This window comes from Cyprinodon tularosa, unplaced genomic scaffold (assembly GCF_016077235.1).
Source record: "Cyprinodon tularosa strain WSP-4 unplaced genomic scaffold, ASM1607723v1 ctg680, whole genome shotgun sequence".
In the NCBI taxonomy this organism is placed as follows: Eukaryota; Metazoa; Chordata; class Actinopteri; order Cyprinodontiformes; family Cyprinodontidae; genus Cyprinodon; species Cyprinodon tularosa.
This window is the reverse complement of record NW_024039430.1, coordinates 121,293-140,062: the sequence shown is the minus strand read 5'-3', so window position 1 is coordinate 140,062 and position 18,770 is coordinate 121,293. Positions and strand designations below refer to the sequence as shown.

General features: G+C 38.3%; 1 protein-coding gene across 1 annotated transcript; it reads left to right on the top strand.

The window, feature by feature from the left end:
• The first annotated feature begins 8,370 nt into the window (after nucleotides 1–8,370).
• Nucleotides 8,371–18,279, top strand: slc20a1b (solute carrier family 20 member 1b). Its single transcript, XM_038267682.1, has 11 exons — nucleotides 8,371–8,686; nucleotides 9,673–10,378; nucleotides 10,503–10,643; nucleotides 10,804–10,889; nucleotides 11,076–11,172; nucleotides 13,684–13,803; nucleotides 14,731–15,006; nucleotides 15,174–15,795; nucleotides 15,944–16,129; nucleotides 16,242–16,326; nucleotides 17,028–18,279. The coding sequence occupies exons 2-11, from the start codon at nucleotides 10,030–10,032 to the stop codon at nucleotides 17,199–17,201; spliced, it is 2,136 nt and encodes a 711-aa protein (XP_038123610.1). The 5' UTR covers nucleotides 8,371–8,686; nucleotides 9,673–10,029; the 3' UTR covers nucleotides 17,202–18,279.
• Nucleotides 18,280–18,770: the final 491 nt, after the last annotated feature.

Here is an 18,770-nt window from a genome sequence, read left to right as displayed (position 1 = left end):
ATAGATTTTTTTTTTCAAAGGAGGTTTACTTTTTGCTCAAATATAATTACGAAAAGTGTTGCATGCATTACTAATCCAGCTGTTATGGAAAGGCCTTAAACATTCTTACTCAAGAGAATTGAAACAGTAAATAGAGCATTCATCATAAAAGCAAACCCAGACAACAAATCCAACTTTATTTGGATGATGGAAGACTCAAATAACAAAAATGTCAATCCATTTATTGTTTCAGAATACAGTTTTAAAAGAGATCAAATAATTATTGACAGGAAACATATTGGGACTAATCCTATTTCCTCTTTTGAATGATTCTAGTTGATTATTATATAAATTTAAGCACAATTATTCAGACAGCAGATAAGACTTTTTATTTTAAGTTCTGGGGCTAACAATAACCTTTATATGGATTACCTCACAGGTACAAATAAAATGAAATGAGCTTGCAGACAAATATTCAGCATAAGCTACAAAAGTGGTCTAATTAAAAATCATTATACCTCTGTACAGAGGAAATCACACTGGGGGGAAGAGTTAGCAAGCAACCGACTTTATATCCTTTAAGGAAAAGTTGGACAAATAGGAAAACATAACTAAATGGATTGGAGGAAATCATTATACATGAATTAAACCTATGGTGGTATAAGATTAAACAGTATCTGGTTCAAATGCGGTTTGCATGTAACAGGAACATATGGGTATTTAATTCAAGTTGTGTTATAAAAAAATAAATTAAACTAATAATGCAAAGTCTTTTGGAAAAACAATTCATACATAAAAAAAAAAAGACAAGACTTAGAGTTAAATCACCTGCAGCTAATCATGACAGAGGTAGTTACAGAAAAGTTGGAAGACATACTTAAACTTATGATGTCTCAGTTAACACTGTCAGCTAACTTATTCTAGTTAAAGAATTTGCCAAACAAATCCATGCATTTAAAGCATTGGTTTGCGTCTTATTTTTTAAATAAATTCTAATTGGTTGAATCTCATGAAGAAAAAAAAAAACATTAAGGACAGTACAAACAATACATTTGTTAACATAGTGTACACCAGGGGGCGCTGTTTTACTTGCATAAAATATGTGTTGAATCAGAGGTCACAATATGCAACTCTTGCAATGTAGATAAGCTGCAGCAGAAAATTAAGCTCATCAATATTTTTGTGACACACATTAATTTGATAGCTATTGAGAAGGGACTTTAGCTTTCTAAATTTGTATTTACAGTCCCATAGAAGAATATCCGCAACTCCTGAAGAATTGTACTTTTTTTAAAAGTTCCATCGGTGTATGTAGTTGGTGATTTTATGTGCTAGACTAAGGGCAGATTGTTGAGCTAAATTAAGTTGTTTGTTTGTTTCTTTTAAACTTTGTAGACTAAAATAATTTTGCTCAATGCTTATAAATTCAGGGGAGTGGCACCCAGTGGTTAGGGCATAGAGCTTGAAATCCTGAGGTTCTGAGTTTGAGCCCCACTCCCACAAACTGCTACTCTGGCTCTCTGAGCAAGACCCTTAACCCCACACTGGATGGGATAAATGCAGTGGTAAATTTCTCCAATGTGAGATCAATAAAGTTCAATTATTATTATTAAAGTGCCACTACCTCGGGATGAATGGAAGGAGGGTGTATGCAAAACATTAACTCTTTATTTTAAGCCTTGCTACAGGTTCTCTGTTAGCTTCAGTTCTGGCTCATAACTGGGCCAATATAAAATCAATATGCTCTATTATAAGCCGCTCTAATAAAGATTTGGCTGTATCTTTAGAGTTGTCCTGCTGGAAATGCTTAGAAGAAATCAATGCCTGGATGTGCCATAATTTTCTTCAACTGAATAAAAACAAAACTGAAGTAATAATCTTTGGACCAATAGAGGAGAGATCTAAAGTTAGCACACAGCTTCAGTCGCTTCAGCTAGTAACCACTGATCAGGCCCGAAATCTAGGTGTAGTACTGGATTCAGACTTGAACCTCCAAAAGCATTTAAAGACAATTACAAGGTCGGCTTTCTATCACCTGAAGAACATTTCCAGGATTAAAGGACTAATGTCTCAGCATGATCTGGAAAAAGTAATCCATGCGTTTATTTTTAGTCGAATTGATTACTGCAACGGTGTTTTCACAGGTCTGCCTAAAAAGTGGATCAGACAGCTGCAGCTGATCCAGAACGCTGCTGCCCGTGTCCTCGCTAAGACTAAGAAAGTAGAGCATATCACCCCTGTTCTAAAGTCCTTACACTGGCTCCCTGTATCTCAGAGAATAGACTTTAAAATACTTCTGTTAGTCTATAAAGCTCTGAATGGCTTAGCACCTAAATACATCACAGACTTGCTATCAGTGTATCAATCCTCCAGACCTCTCAGGTCTTCTGGCTCCAGCCTGCTCTGCATACCTGGAACCAGAACTAAACATGGAGAAGCAGCATTTAGTTCCTATGCTCCACTTATCTGGAACAAACTTCCAGAAAACTGTAAAAGTGCAGAAAGCCTGAGTTCCTTTAAATCAAGACTAAAAACACATTTTTTTTAGGATTGCCTTCGACTATTCTAGTTAAACAGTTCAACAAAAACATATTTTCTTTAGTCCAACTGTTTTTAATATTCTTTTTTGTTTCTGCATTTTTTATTTTATTTTATTTATTTTTTAATTTTTTCCTACTTGCTTTGATTCTGTTTTATCTTCCTGTATTTTAATCATGTAAAGCACTTTGCATTGTCTTTGTACTGAATTGTGCTATACAAATAAATTTGCCTTGCCTTGCCTTGCCTTGGATGGTGAACATTCACCCTAATCCCAAGGACTTTGCAGTCTCTATCAGGTTTTCTTCCAGGATTATTTAAAAAAATATAAAGAACTAAGTTTGAATTCTTGACACATCTCTTTAATATGTTTTAGGTCTGAAATTTTTGTAACCTGGTTTTAAACCTGGTTACAAAAATTAAAGTGGCTGTTTAATTCAATTAATGCAATAATGCATGTTACTCGAGATCACGATTCTCAGCCACTATTATATTGTGGGTTTTTATTAGTTTGGAAACCACTAATCTTACCCATTCCATTGCATGAATTGCGTTGTTGTTCGTTTGGGAGGTAAATCTCTAACCACTGAAGAATTTTTAAGCCTTTAACAGTTTTTTTTTTTTTTTTTTTGTTTTTTTTTTCTCACTTTTTTCACTATCGTTGGACCAATAATGTTCCCGTTATCTCTCACCGGCGTTGTTGTTGCCAGTAACACATAATGCTGCTATCACTCTTAAAAAGTAATATCACAAAGTTGTGCTGTGTTAAGAAGAATACTTCTAAAGGTCCTTGGTTACAATTGATTTCGATTGGTTGTATCAGTTTAGGTGTTTAAGTTAAAATGGGTGCTGAAAGAAAATGAGTTTGATGCTTTTCTAATTTTCTTTGCAAGAAATTTCAATTCCAAATGCTTTCCTTGCTTCACAGTCATCCACTACTTCTGTTGTTTAATTACACTACGTTTTATGCATTGCATTTGAATCCTGGAGTTATCATGTGAACATAATGTGAAAAGGTTAAGGGGTATTAAGATTTGTAAAAGGTACTGTAACCCTGCAAACTTGGTGCAACCTATAAATCTAAAGCCTCAATAGAAACCCAAAATGTGTGTTTACAGAGGAATCGCTACCTCGATAACATACCTATCACCAGAAAAACACTGAATTTGGTCCGTAGAGTATTGTTTGAGATCATGTGTTTGTTTCTCATAAAAACTGTGGTGAAGCTCGGCATCATGTGACTGCGAGGTTAGAGTTAAGAAACACACTTTGGAGTCGTTGTACTTGTTTTTCTGAAGTTTTATTTTCTCCCTGACCTCTGGTTGAGGTAAACAAAAGAGTTTTTCATAACGGTTAATTGCTATGTTTGTGTAAATTGGGAGCTGAAGATGACACAAATTATATCTTTAGAGGTTATGGACAAAGTTCTGGAAATTACCATCGTAAAACCATAAATGTTCAGTTGGAGACTTCTTGTACCATTGCTACTCCTGTTATTCAGGTACTTGGCAATACAATTACAAACCCCTGTTTTGCCCAGGGAAAATTTTCCATGATCCCTAAAGCTGCAATGTCAATTAAACAATGGGAAAAGTAGACAAAAGGTAAAACAAAGCACCTTTTTTCCCGTTAACAATGAATCAGCCCTGTATCCTTTGTTTAACCTATACATAATGGATCTCTGTTGACGATATAAACCAGCAGTGACCAAAGAAAGCCATTTATGCTAGTGTGGGTGTTATCATTTTCAGCTGGATGCACCTCAATAACTGACAAGTCTTCTGTAATGCGTCCATGATCCCTGGCTCAGACTGTTTCCCTGCTTTGTTTCAACCTGACCTCGTTTATCCATTTGTATGGAAATCAGATCGTGAATGGCTAGGCCAGAGTTCTTTTTCACAATAACTTCAAATAATTTCTTCTTTATTAAAGTAACGATAGTGATAAAAAACATTTGGCTGATTTACAAACATTTCTGTGGATGGGGCAGAGACGGAAATACAGCATGACTCAGAGAACATGATGTTTCATTTTAGTTATTATAATAGCCCGCGTCTTTTTTCTAAATGGTTTATGGTATTCTGTTCTGGATCACGACTTTCAAGTCCAGTGACTTTTCTGGAACCCAGTCTGGTTATAACCTGTTCAGACATGAACTCTGCAGGGATTGTCTCACAAGAAGAGGTCACTTCCTGCATTCAAATTCAGGGAAAAGTTTTCAGTTCAGGGTAAAAAAAATAAAAAAAGAAGACGGTTCAGTCTTATGTTCAGTTAAGAAGGAAGTGTACGGGTGTGTCAAAGTGTTTTTCCATCTCCATTTGTTGTTCGAAAGCATTGCCCAGACAAAATTGTTAAAACTTGGAATAAAATTACAATGCTATCCTTATTCTGCGTTTAATGTTCTATGTCATGACAAAAAAATTGTAAATTTAACACCAATCCAAGTAGATTTGGTCCCACTCTGAATAAGGTATAGAGAATAAAATATAGTTCAATAATATAGAGAGTAAATTAACTCTCTACATAGCATAAACCTTACTCCAAGAGAGTCAATGTGCTTTGACACTGCATATTTAACACTGTGGTATTTACTGGGTGCATGTTTGCTGTTCAAATCAACAAAAAATGTTTGAGGGTGGTATATTTTAAAACATAAAGAGGTGGGGAAACCTGATGGCCAACGTATTTGCAGCATATACCTGTACTACACTGCATTACTTTGTTAAAAACACTTTGCGATTCACCTTTTGTTTACTTTCAGAATCACTATCCTTGAGCTTAGTCACATTATTTCTCACATTGAAGCTAAAGTAAAGTAAAGCAGGATTCGTTCATCAGATCTTCATCTGTCTTTTAACCAAGAGTTTGCAGAGCTGTTACAAAAGATCAAAATGAGCTCATGTATTAAAGTATCAGTCAGGAGAAGGGTGTAAAAAGAAATCTTAAGCAAATTGAATATATGCTGTGAACTAACGTAGATGTTGAAGGTTGGCCTGTTTTTCAGTGTAGTCCTGTTTCTCTTACTGTGACTGGCTGGATGTGCTCTATTCATCTTCTGACATTGGGGCTGGCTTGGAGCTTGTCTGCCTGGCTGTGTTTCCTGGAGGGGGCAGCCTTTGGAGCTGGTTGACACTTTCCTTTTGTATCTCTGCTTCTTTCTGTGTGTCTGCTTCTGTCTCCTTGAACCCCAGTCGGCCTCGGCAGATGGCCGCTCACCCTGAGTCTGGTTCTGCTGGAGGTTTCTTCCTGTTAAAAGGGAGTTTTTCATCTCCACTGTCGCCACAACCATGCTTGGTGTGTGAGATTGCCTTTGAGGCAATGAGTCGATGCAATCAACTGGTTTTCCTTAGATAGAAAACTTTGAATCAATTTGACTGTGTGATCTTGTTGAATTGTAAAGTGCATCGAGATGATGTATATATAAAAAAATTGAATTGAATTAAAATTAACATAGTCATCGATAACTCAAGATGATAATGGATTAATAAAAAAAAAAGAATTTTCTTTACATTATTGTAAATAAAGGAGACTAGCGTACCATAAACCCAAGAGGCTGATGGTAAAGGGAAGCAATTTCCATATGTGTGGACAAAGGAGAAGGGTCACGGGTAAACTTTTGCTTTAAAGAAAACAACAGTACCTAGATAACATCTGTCAAAACAGTGTGGCAGAACCTGTTAGTGTCAGAATGAACCAAACAGAGAACTCTGGGCCACAATCCCAAAGGCATGAACTTAGAGAGCAAAAAACTAAACAAAAAAACAATAACAACAAAAAAAAACAAATATGATATGGTGATTTCAGTATGATGATATATAATACTTGTGTTTACAGATGTTGTGTTAAGGTGGGTGGAATAGTACTAGTCAGTGTTCACTGTAACACATCAGACAGAAAATTTAAGAGAAGATTTTCATTTTCAGCTTTAAAATAACAAAGCGTACACCGAGGCAACAAAGCAAGGGCTGAACAACCACAAAATGAATACCTGGAAATTTTCTTACCATAATCCAAAAACAAAATCAAACAGAGACTCTGTGGCATCACTTAAAGAAGTGGAATGCTGGTTAAAAAAAAAATAGACGCTGAGTTTCAATGAAAAGATGCTTTAAGGCCTTATATTGCTTCTCCCTTACAGGTTTATCTTTTTTTGCAAGTGAATCTATGCCGCAGAAACATCATGCATTTTAAATGCAGCTCTCTTTGCAGAGACTCCATTCAATATTTTTTATCATACCAGAAGCTTGCTTTAGACATAATCTTGCAGGTTGCTTAGGACCCTTCCAACACCTTCAGTGTTTGAATTCTCCCATACATCACAGTGCAGATCTGATGTGAATACTTTAAAATTCACTGTGATTTTAAGTCAATCACTAATATGATTTCAAGATTGCCTTGGGAATTTTCAAGAATTTATTACATTTTTATGCCTTATGATACTAAAACATGTTAAAAACATATTTTAAGTAATATATATTTTTAAATGGCAACAGACTGGGAACCTGTCCAAGGTTTACACCGCCTTTCCTCCTTAGACTAGTGGAGATAAAAACCAGCCACCCTGCAACCCTGACGGGATAAGCAGGAGAAAATGGCTAAATGGATACTTTTTTTTTTATCACCAGTTGTATAGTTTATGTTTGCAATTTCCGTCCTGCAGTCATAATTCCTGCAATCTTTTACTGATTTCAAGTAAATCCTAAACAATAATTGACAAATGTCTATGGTTTCTTGTAAGTAAATCCAATCAAATCTGACCCTTTCTTCCTTCCTGGACCTATATGTGATGGAAAACAATCAACAAACACCACTGCAGATGAATAAAAATGAACAAGCCAGAGAAAACCCTCTGCTAAATAATTAACATCTGACACCTTTTGGAACACTCTGTTAAATGTACCATTTTTTTAAAAGAACATCGGGGTTAAATTCATCTTCAAACATGAAGTGTGGAAGATGTTGCTGCTGAAGGTGGCTGTTTTTTAAGTTTAAATTTATATTGGTACCATGCTTTGATCATTTTCTATGTCAATATGTGTAAAGCTACAGTGCAATGGCTTTTACACAACATTTTGTATCATTTTACTTGTATTTCATGTGATACACCAACAAAAATAGCCTAACAATTAAGTGAAAATAAGAGAAATGTTTTTTCATTATTGTAGCTTTCATTACTTTCTGGATCAGTACTGTTTTTAGACTATAGATTTTTGTTTATTTGTAACAGGGCTTATATGTTTAGTTAAATTTCTCTCTTTCTATATGAAGCCACTAAAGATGCTATAATGTATCAAAAAGTACTATTGAACTAGGGTAGTGTGTGAAGTCCAGGCAGATTGCTGCTCTTTTAGAGCCATTTTGTACTGGAAATTTCTTCCTATTAATGGGGAGTTTTTATTTCTGCTATGTGCATGCTCACTATGAGGGATTGCTGGAAAGTTAACAAACAAATGAAATTGAGTGTCCATTGTGACTAAATCATTTTAATGGAAGAGGGATTAAAGCAAAGTCGATGACTTAATCTAATGTTCATACTTATATGATTTGGATTAAACTACTGCTTTATTCCTTGTAAAGCCTATATTAAAATATGAGAGAACATTATGCTCGTTGTGTAAAAGGTATTAATTTGATGATTTTTTCCCATTAAAAAAAAAAAGAATATCCTTGTTTTTCATTGTATCTGGAGCAAACTCGAATTTCACAATGAAATCCGACCCATCCCTGGTTTTGTTACGACAGAAGCGGCTCCTCTGCCGGGGGCGGGGAGGCCACATGCGCCGATCACGTGAAGGAGAATCTGAGAGAGGCGGGGCCTCTTGAAGGGCGCATCCAATAAAGAAGGAAGCCCGACGCCTCCCAGAACCGGCGTGAGCAAGTTTCATACATGAGGTAGAGAAGCTTCCATTCAAACGGAGACGTTTCTAGAACTTGAAACGCGTTTTCATCGATAGTATTTTTCCTCTTTAGGCATAGTCTGGCGTACAATTTTTCATTCGAATATTTATAATTTATTCTAGATACAGCTTTTGAAGACATATTTTATAACCGCTTTAATTATTCATTATCCCGCGCGCGCTATCGAAGCCAGCCGTTTTGTGCGCGCGCGCTAATTAGCTTACCGGCTAAAAGGAAGCATTTTCTACACGACTGACTGCTGTAACGATTGGTAAGTGTACTACTTTAATATCTTTTGTTAACACTTCGACATATTTTCTTTGGTTATTGGCATGACAATTTACTTAAGACTTGTTTGAACGATCGGTGTTAGCATCTAGCCGATGGTACATCGTACAATGACACAACAGACGGTATATGAGCTGTTAGCAGAATTAATAAGAATAACGAAATACAAGCTAAATAAATATTTTATGTTTATCTTTTGATTTAATTACTACTATCGCCACATATATGATAGAGGGCGTATGGCTTTATATAAATTGACATACTAAGACCGTTTTAGAATAGATCTCTAAATATTGACATTAGGGATATATACATAAAAAATACACATTAGAGATCTGGACGCTTTTGGTAGAACATTAAGTTAAAGTGGAACAACATATGACACTCATTCTGACTCTCATCCGGTTGCATCCCCCCTTTGGCGGAGAAAAAAAAACAAACTCGTCTTGTATAACCTAGAATTGGTTTATTACACACGGCGGCAAGTATGGCCGTCAGAAAATGAATTTAAGCCGTTTGCGACAGCTATGCTGTTGCCTACTGCCTGTTCGAGCCTCACGATCACAATGGGAATGGTTTTTCTTCAAGTGTGAATGAATGACACGTGCAGACGTAAAGCAGTGTCTCTATTTAACATAACGGAGCGGTTTTTTTTTTTTTTTTATCTCTGCACCACTTTGAATGATTTACACGATTAAGGGTAGGTAAACATCGACGCTGAAACATTCTCTTGGATACGGATCGTTATTTAAGTGCTAATACCCTCTACTCTTCGTGCGCCATTTCCTAAATATGGCTTCCTCTTTTCTGGAAAGCACGCAGCTGACGATTTTCCGGTTATTGCAGCCCCTAGTGTTTATCTTATTTTAATGCAGTCCTGTTATACGTATAAGAAATTCTATATGTGGTTTTCTTTTTTTTGTTATTCTCTAGTCACTTTTTTCATACAAATGTTTTTTTGTTTTTCAGAATGTCCCCCTGCCTACCAGCTGTAACATTTGCACAATGGCTGGTTTCACCCCCTGCTTGACAGCCAAGCACCAACACAGCAGCAAAAGATCTCGTTTAATTACTGGATAGCAATAAATCTCTTATTTTACCTCTAGTTTACTTTAATTGATTTCTGGTCAGCCCCAGATTTTCACTAGTTTGCACTGCTGGACCTCAGTAATCCTGTTAATGCAGGTGGTCCTGTAGAAATCTATTTATTTATTTACCCGATACCTCTTGAGTTTACTGGCTACTGTTTTTAAAAGTAGCCCCATTAAAAGTATTTGTATTGCTTTCCCTTAAAATTGTGAAGGTATTCCTATATAGTCTACAATCATGGTTTCTCCAACCACAGCTGCAGTTATACTGACTACTACTGTAGCAGCAATGACCAACACTCCTCTGACGGAGTACCTTTGGCTGCTTATTGTTGGCTTCATCATTGCATTTGTCTTGGCCTTTTCTGTGGGTGCCAACGATGTTGCAAACTCATTTGGCACAGCTGTTGGCTCTGGGGTCGTGACCTTGCGACAGGCCTGCATTCTGGCTACAGTGTTTGAGACTCTGGGTTCTGTGCTGCTTGGGGCAAAAGTGAGCGAAACCATCCGTAAGGGCATCATCGACGTGCGCATGTACAATGGATCTGAGCACACGCTGATGGCTGGATCTGTCAGTGCCATGGTTGGTAAGTAACTTGATGACCTGGGGCTAATGTCTGTATGAAATGTTATGCAGATGATAACGATAATTACACCATCCTATACAGTGTTTTTTTTTTACTGAAGGTAATCCTCGATTTATTTCCCTAGGTTCTGCTGTATGGCAGCTGGCTGCCTCTTTTCTTAAGCTCCCTATATCTGGAACACACTGCATCGTTGGTGCTACTATTGGTTTCTCATTGGTTGCCAAAGGTCAGCAAGGAGTGAAGTGGCTGGAGCTCGTTCGTATAGGTAAGACAGCCATTTTATTAGTGCAAATTATTTGCAATACATGCATCTCGTAAATGCATTAAAAAAAAAATTCTTTTTTAATTCTATTGTACGTCTTATGAAGTCAGTGTTTTTGTACTCCTGCCTGTTTTATACTCAAGTTTTGGTGATCTGTTTTCAGTTGGTTCCTGGTTCCTGAGTCCCGTTTTGTCTGGAATAATGTCGGGCATCGTTTTCTACTTAATACGCATGTTCATTCTACAAAAGGTAGGATTGTTTGAAATATTTAATCTATAGTGAGACAGGAACTAGATGTCTTTTGTTGCCCTCCTGTTCTGTTGTGCATCTGCATGGATCACATTATGTTTATGACCATGAAGCTGTAATTTGGTAGTGAAATCAGGCTGCAGTATTGCCACAGAACAATTTCTGAATTGCTTTTCTGTACCACAGAAAGACCCTGTACCTAACGGCCTGAAGGCTCTGCCTGTTTTCTACGCTGTGACCATGGCAATCAACCTTTTCTCCATATTGTACACTGGTGCTCCGGGTGAGTATCATTGTCTTGTTTTTCTTTACGTGACTGCCGGTGGCCACAACCTAAAATAAACAGCTCCCTCAGACAGCCGGATGCCCACACATATATTCCAGACGGAACCACACTGTTTACCGTTTTCACATAAGCCGTGTTTATTTTAACATGTTTTTAGGCCCTCTTGTTTGTGGTTCTGTGTGGGTCATAGCTGGAATGAAGTTTAAGAGTGGAGCACAACAGGGGCATGGAAACTAGAATTAACTCTGGGCATCAGTGTTCTTCAGACTTCAGAGAAGTAAAAATGTGATAAAGTGGTTGCAATTTTTTGCTTCTGGTTGTTGCTCTTGTTCTTGATATGTTGGTTATATTCACCTTCCAGAACGCTTTATTAAACGAGACGCTTTTGCTCCTTGTTTTTTTTCTCTCTCTGCAGGGCCAAAAAGTTCAAGATGTTAGCTGGCCTGGGCCCTTTAAATGGTGGCTACAGGCCAGAGTTTGACTACATTTGGTGTGCAGATGTGCATGCACATCGGCGTGTTCAGAGGAGATCACATGCACTTGGAGCATAGATAGCCTGGCTTAGTCAGACACATTCAGCAAAGTTGTTTGATGCCCCTTGCATCGGAACGTACAATACGTGAGGACCAGTAAACGGGTGCCTCGCATTAAAAGGTGTGAGACTTCACTTAGAGATATTGCCAAGCCACCTTGTGTTAATCACATTAGCCTAGGATTACTTGCAGTGGTTAGATTTACATCAGGTATTCAGTTAAAGAACAATCACAACATGAGAAAAGAGATCCCCAGAATGGGCGTATATTAATACATGTTGGGAAATATTATTTAAATTTGATCATACCATCTTAGAACTGCGCTTCAGCAAAGGGTGTTGACTTATTTATTTGCATCAGTGCAGCAGTTGCATTAGTATTTGCAATGCACAGAGTACAAGAGTGCTGCAAGACTCCAATTCAACATTTTAGCAGAATGAAGTGACTGGAAACCCCCGACCATGTTGCTACACTGTTTATAAACAGCAATGTGAGATGGAGAGCACTTTATTTTGGTAAATGGAGGGGGGAAAAAACCCCAACAATTATAGCCCTGGATTCCAACAGCACACTTCAGCTGATTATGCTTTATGGATGATTTGGTAATACCTGTGGTCTACTCATCTTCCAATTCCTTCAACTGCTGTTGCTCCTCTCCAGTTGTGTTAGTTTTAAATGATTGAAACATCAGCACTAATATTAGTAAAGTGGGGAAATGTGTCATAAACTTGCAACAATACAACACTTTTTATGAAGTAAATCTAGTCCAAGTATAGACTTGATTAAAGATTCCAGAATAACAGTTGTATACAAAAAAAATGTATACAATGTTTTGTTGCTGCTCTAGACTTAGTTACTCATAGAAACAAAACTTTACAGACAAATTAGTCATAAAGGGGTGGTTTTACTAGTGATTTGTTATTGAAGTGGATTTTAACATGCAGGGGAAGGAAAACAGGCCATATTGTTGTGTTATGTAGGCCACAAATACCAAGGTTACTAGGAGGGGTTTGGAATATAGTCGTGGTTAACTTCATTTCCTGTATTGTGTGCTTGTGAGATAAACTCACCCACTCTATGTGGAAGTGGTATTCTAGTGAACACCATTTTACTTCTGTATAAATTGTCCCAATATCATCTCTCTTATAAGTAAGTTGCCCAACACCTGGTATTGTAGCTGAAGGCAGTCCTCTTGTCAATGCTGTCTTATGCCAGTCCCAAGGGGGGGGAGAGCTTCCATTGCACAACTGAACAAACATCAGTAGTGCTCTGCAGTCTTCTGCTGCACTGTGACACGGTGAGAGAGCACACTGTCAGTGTGGACTCTGTCCTCCAATTAACATAAAAGCGGACACTCTTATGAATCCTTGGCTCTCATTTCCTTTAATCTTAAACTGTCAAAACAAGTCATGATGCACACATCCAAGGTCACTCATAACTGGGTTGTTTTTGGTGTGTTTTTATTTTATTTTTTAAATACTTTTTCCCCTAAGAGCAATCACTGCTGACTCAAACTGTTAGACAAAGATGGTTACCTCTGCTGGGAAATTCAAATAAGATGCTTGAAATGTGCTGCACCAGCTTTGCTGCAGTCTTGGCAAGAGGTTACCCTGACTACGGTGAAAATTTGCTGTATGCAATTATTTTGCCTGCCTTTTTGTATTTTATTTTTTTTTAAAGGCATTCACATGTATTTGTCAGCTGGACTCGTAGGGATCATGTTATTTATGTTCCTCACCTGTTGGGTCTTGTGCAAGTGTTCACATGGGGGGGGGGGTTCACTTTGCATTTATAGCTGTAAGACAATGGTGCAGTACTCAGTTACAATGTCTATAATGTATAAGGAGGACCTTTCCCAGTTATGTGCTCAGGACTATTCTTTATTAAGGTAGCCTCTGCTGCCTTGTCTTATGAAATGCTCTTTCTCTATTTGCCTTGTTTATCTTTTTCTTTGTGGATCCTGGTGATCTCTCAGTGCTGGGATTTGACTATATCCCTCCGTGGGGCATCCTGCTCATCTCATTGGCCTGTGGTCTGGTGACTGCCCTTGTGGTCTGGTTCATTGTCTGCCCTCACCTCAAGAAGAAGATTGCACGTAAGTCCACTTATGTGTTTTTATTGTTTCTGTGCGAGTGTGGTTGAGTGTTAAATTGCTATAACCAGCTTCCTTTGACTCCTGATGAGTTTTTAAGGGCTGGTGAACAATTGAGTGAGGTACCTTTTCTCATTTTAACCTAAACCCATTTGTGAATAGAGCTAAGGGATGTATTCTAGCTGTGGATTTGACTGGACGAGTCACTTGACAGTATTGTCACCTATTTATGCTTCATGATCCTGGATTATTTTTTTCTCTCTCTCAAATCAACGTTTCTACTGTAGAGCAGCACACCTTGTTAATCCTTTTCACATGGCTTTTGTACCCTTTAAACTGACTTGGTGGTACCTCTATTGTAACATGACCTTCAAATGTGATGCAACACAAAAAGTAGGTCTTATAGAATCATTGGGTTTATCTGACCATAGATTCTTTGAGCTTCTGTCCACCTTTTTAAGGTCGGTTAATTGGGTCAAAGTGATCCTTTAATAGGTATTTAGCTCCAGGACTAAAATAAGCCTGGGTTGACTTGAGGTGCTCACATAGCCTCCTTTGCTGGCTTAAAGAAAAAAGATGGGAGGTGATATCAAGCTTTACTTCCTGGTATTTTTGTAATTTACACGAAATGTATGAAATTTGTTTTCCTTGGCAATCTGAGAACAGGTTGTTTGCTGTTCTCAGATTATGTAACCTCTGTGCAGTAATGTACACATGGTACTGCTAATCCATCCATCTATCTGATCCTGTTAAAACAGGATCAGTTTTAAACATGGGTAGCATTACTTTTACAGGACAATGGTCTTTTGATTGTCTAATTACACAAGTCTTACAAAATTTCAGATTATGAAGAACACAAATATTTACTCTTTGGTTATCTCTGCTGGATGGTTTACATATATGATCTTGCCTTGTTTTTTTTCCTGCCAGGCGATATCAAGTCTTCCAGTCCTTCTGAGAGCCCCCTGATGGAAAAGAAGGAGCTCAAAGAGGCTCACTGTCCTATCCTGAAACAGACTACCAAGGAGACGTCTTCTCCTGCTGCGCCGGTTGTCAGTCAGAACTCCTCTGAATCCCAGCCTGTCCCAGAGGAACGGAGGGTGGCGTTTGATATTGGGGAGCCCGAAGAGGCAGAATTGAATAAGGAACGCAAGGTTGCTTTTAACATTGGCGATTCGGACGACACGGAGGACTGCCATACAAATGGTAAGTTAAAAAAGACAAAATTAGTGGTTGTATTTCAGCCTGGATTTCTGTAACAATTTTATTGTTAAACGGCTACTGAATAATGGATTCTATAGACATAATCTAGCAGATGCGTAATGTATAAAGTACTTCCAACTGTATAATAAGCTATGCATTTCTGCCTGCAGCACAACCGAATCCAACAAATGACCAAGTCCAGCTCAACAACCTACAAAGCAATGGCTCTACAAATGCTCCCAGTCAGGTTCACTTGAATAACCAAAGTCAGTTCAACAGGCCAGCACAGAGTCCCAGTAACGGTTACTGCCAGTACCATACGGTCCACAAAGATTCTGGCCTCTATAAAGACCTGCTGCACAAACTCCACCTGGCCAAGGTTGGCGACTGCATGGGAGAACCGGGTGATCGACCCATGCGGAGGAATAACAGCTACACCTCATACACCATGGCCATCATCGGCTTGCACAGTGATTTCAGGCAAAAAGAGACGGATATCCGTGGAGGTGAAGATGGAGAAAAGGGGCCAGTGTCAGGCGGACAGGAAAAGAAGCGCGTGCGTATGGACAGCTACACCAGCTACTGCAATGCTGTAGCGGAGAACATGACCCCTGAAGAGCTTGTTGAAAGTGATGTGACACTAGAAATAGGAAACGAGGATGCAGACAGCAGCCGAAGCTCTGTTGAAGACCGGCATGAAGGAGACAAGCCTGAAGTTTCTACTCTGTTTCAGTTCCTCCAAATTCTCACTGCTTGCTTTGGATCATTCGCCCATGGTGGAAATGATGTGAGGTAAGGACTCTGATGACAAGTGACAACATGACCAGCGATATACAGAGAGATAAGATAAAACCTGTTTGTCTGCCAAGTAGCTAGTGACATTGTAACTTGTCCTAGCTCTTTGCCCACTGTGTGAATAACCTCACTCTTTCCTCTTCAGCAATGCCATTGGCCCTTTGGTAGCTTTGTATTTGGTTTACCAAACGAGCAGCGTGACCTCTAACGCACCTACACCCATTTGGCTTCTGCTTTACGGCGGTGTGGGCATCTGCATCGGGTTGTGGGTGTGGGGTCGCAGGGTGATCCAGACTATGGGAAAAGATCTCACCCCCATTACCCCTTCAAGGTACAAAAAAAAAAACCTAACCGCATCAACTCCAGACATTACTGCTACATTAGTAATGTAGCAGGTTAGTCAGGCATCCATGTGTAAGACGTTTTTCCTTTTCCCCCTGCAGTGGTTTCAGCATTGAACTGGCCTCTGCCCTGACTGTCGTGGTTGCTTCTAACATTGGTCTGCCTGTCTCCACCACCCATTGCAAGGTAGGCCAGTCAAACATTGTGGTCTGTGAATTTGACTGAGAAATGGGAAGGCTGTTTATTAGGACAGAGTCTGAGTAAACAGTCTGGCTCTGGGTCCTAATATGGACCCCAGACACTGCTGTGCTCTGCAGAAGTATTCATACTCCTCAGACTTGATCACATCATGGGCATGAAATCTAAATGGATTTTATGTAATTGGCCAAAATAAAGTAAGGCTGGTTACAATTTTTAGAAGTAGTTTACAAATGGACAGAGTGATATGAAGTGGAATAAATATTCGAAGGGAGAAAAAAAAAAGTTGTTTAAAATTCATATAGAAAACAGCAAACATGTAGGTTAAGAGCCTGGTCAGATTAAGATAATGGCAGCAAACATGGATATTGCACTTGAAGAAATACCCTCTATAAAATGGGTCCCTTAAGTACACAATTCACCTTAAATAGTGAAGTTATTTTATTGAACACCACAAAAATGTCGTCTTAATTTATAATGCAATGTTACTTTAAAGTGCTCTTTTACACTCTGCTTGTTTTACTTTGCAGACAAATCTTATATATAAAGCCATCTTTATAAGGGGTGCTCTGTAAATGTATTGCAAAAACTACTTGTTAGAAGTCTTAATGTGGAAAGGCTCATGGGTTATGGATATATCTGTAAGGTCTTTAGATTGACTCAAATTAAGACAGCTGCTTTGTTTGCAGGTGGGCTCTGTGGTTGCAGTAGGATGGCTGCGTTCAAAGAAGGCGGTGGACTGGCGTCTGTTCAGAAACATATTTATGGCATGGTTTGTGACCGTGCCCATCTCTGGCCTTATCAGCGCTGCCATCATGGCCATCTTCATCTATGGCATCCTTCCTGCTGATCCTCCATATTAACACTGAAAGGAAGTGTTTGAAAAGGACTCATGTGCCTGTGGTTCATATTAAACTTTGCTTTTGCCGTTTGTTCCTTTTGGATCCCATGACCTCCAATCGGGGGAATCCTATTTCATATCTTCTGTAAATTCTTATCAGCATCAACTGATCTTTTTATTTTTATTTTATTTTTACATTTCATTCATGTAAATACTTTTTTTTGACAGTATTTGAAATGCAGTAAAGATTATCATATGTAATCTCAGACATAACACATGCTGAAAGTAATGTAGATGCAAAAGCAGTACCTTGGGTGAAGAACACCATATGTTGCTGTACCTCTTTTCTACTGAGAATATTTTTTTTTTTAGATTATGCATCTGGCTTTAAATGCCCAAACCTGGCACTGCATTTGTTCTAAAGAAACAAAAAATCCGTTGGTTAAAATGGTTTATTCTCCAGATCTCAAGAGTGCAGCAGTTTACAGTGCAAAATGTAATTGTGTATGGATGAACACTTGCAGATTAATACAGAAAATGCTGTAATAGATTCATTGTTTGCTCTAAACAAAAGGAAGAAAAAACTATGCCAAGTGCAAAAGCAGCCTGAAATTGTCCACCTCAGCTTAAGATGTAACAGAATGTCCACCAGCAGAAATATTGTACTCCCAAAAAAGACCTTAAGTCTCCTGTTTAAACTTGACTCAATCATCCTTCAATGGTTAATGGTTCAAGCCTGCTTTAGCCTTGTATTTCCTAACTCGCTTTGTAAATGCTACTTTCAGTATGTGTTTGTGATGTTTGCACCTTCTCAGACAGTTCAGTTACCTTAACTTTACACTTGTTTTAAATAAGGCAGAAAATACCTTTAAAACTGGAACTGATTTGTTAGGTGTTGGCCTGTTTTCAGAATCCAGGCAACTTGTACTGTTGCATGTGGTCAATTGACTAAATGCATTCAGACCTGTAGATGCTTTAGTTGCCTTACTTTGTTTTGGTTTTGTTTTTTTAGGTACCAAAGATTATTTTTTATTAAATGCACATCATCCTCTGCTCCACATTTGTGGATGAGAAAAACAAATAAAAATTGTAAAAGAGAATACTTGTTGAAACTTTATTTCAGGAACTTTAGTAAACTAAAGCATCTGAATGTAGCAGTTGGAAAAACTTGCTTGTTTTGATCTATGGTGGAAAACAAGAGGAGGGATGGTTATCCAGACAGGCGGGATCATTTTCCCTTTATTGATGGAAAGCTGGGAGCATCTGGCGTGGTGGTGACTAAGCGCTGGGACCCACGTGTTGCAGGGATCTCTCATTCACGCATCTGAGGCAGGGACAGACAGAATTCCTTTACGCCAGCTTTATAAACACAATGCAGTGTTTTGCTGTTTTTTTTTTTTTTTTTTTCCATGGCCTCAGGTTAATGAATCAACTTCTGGGTTTTCAGGTCTCACAACCCCTGAGGGGCAAGATGAGTTATGACTGCAGCAAATTTCCCACCAATGCAGTGAGGTTTATTCCCTACCAGTCTGGATTTGCCGCAAAGACACTTTTCCCTACAGTTTTTTATTTTATCCCGTTATTGGCCAAT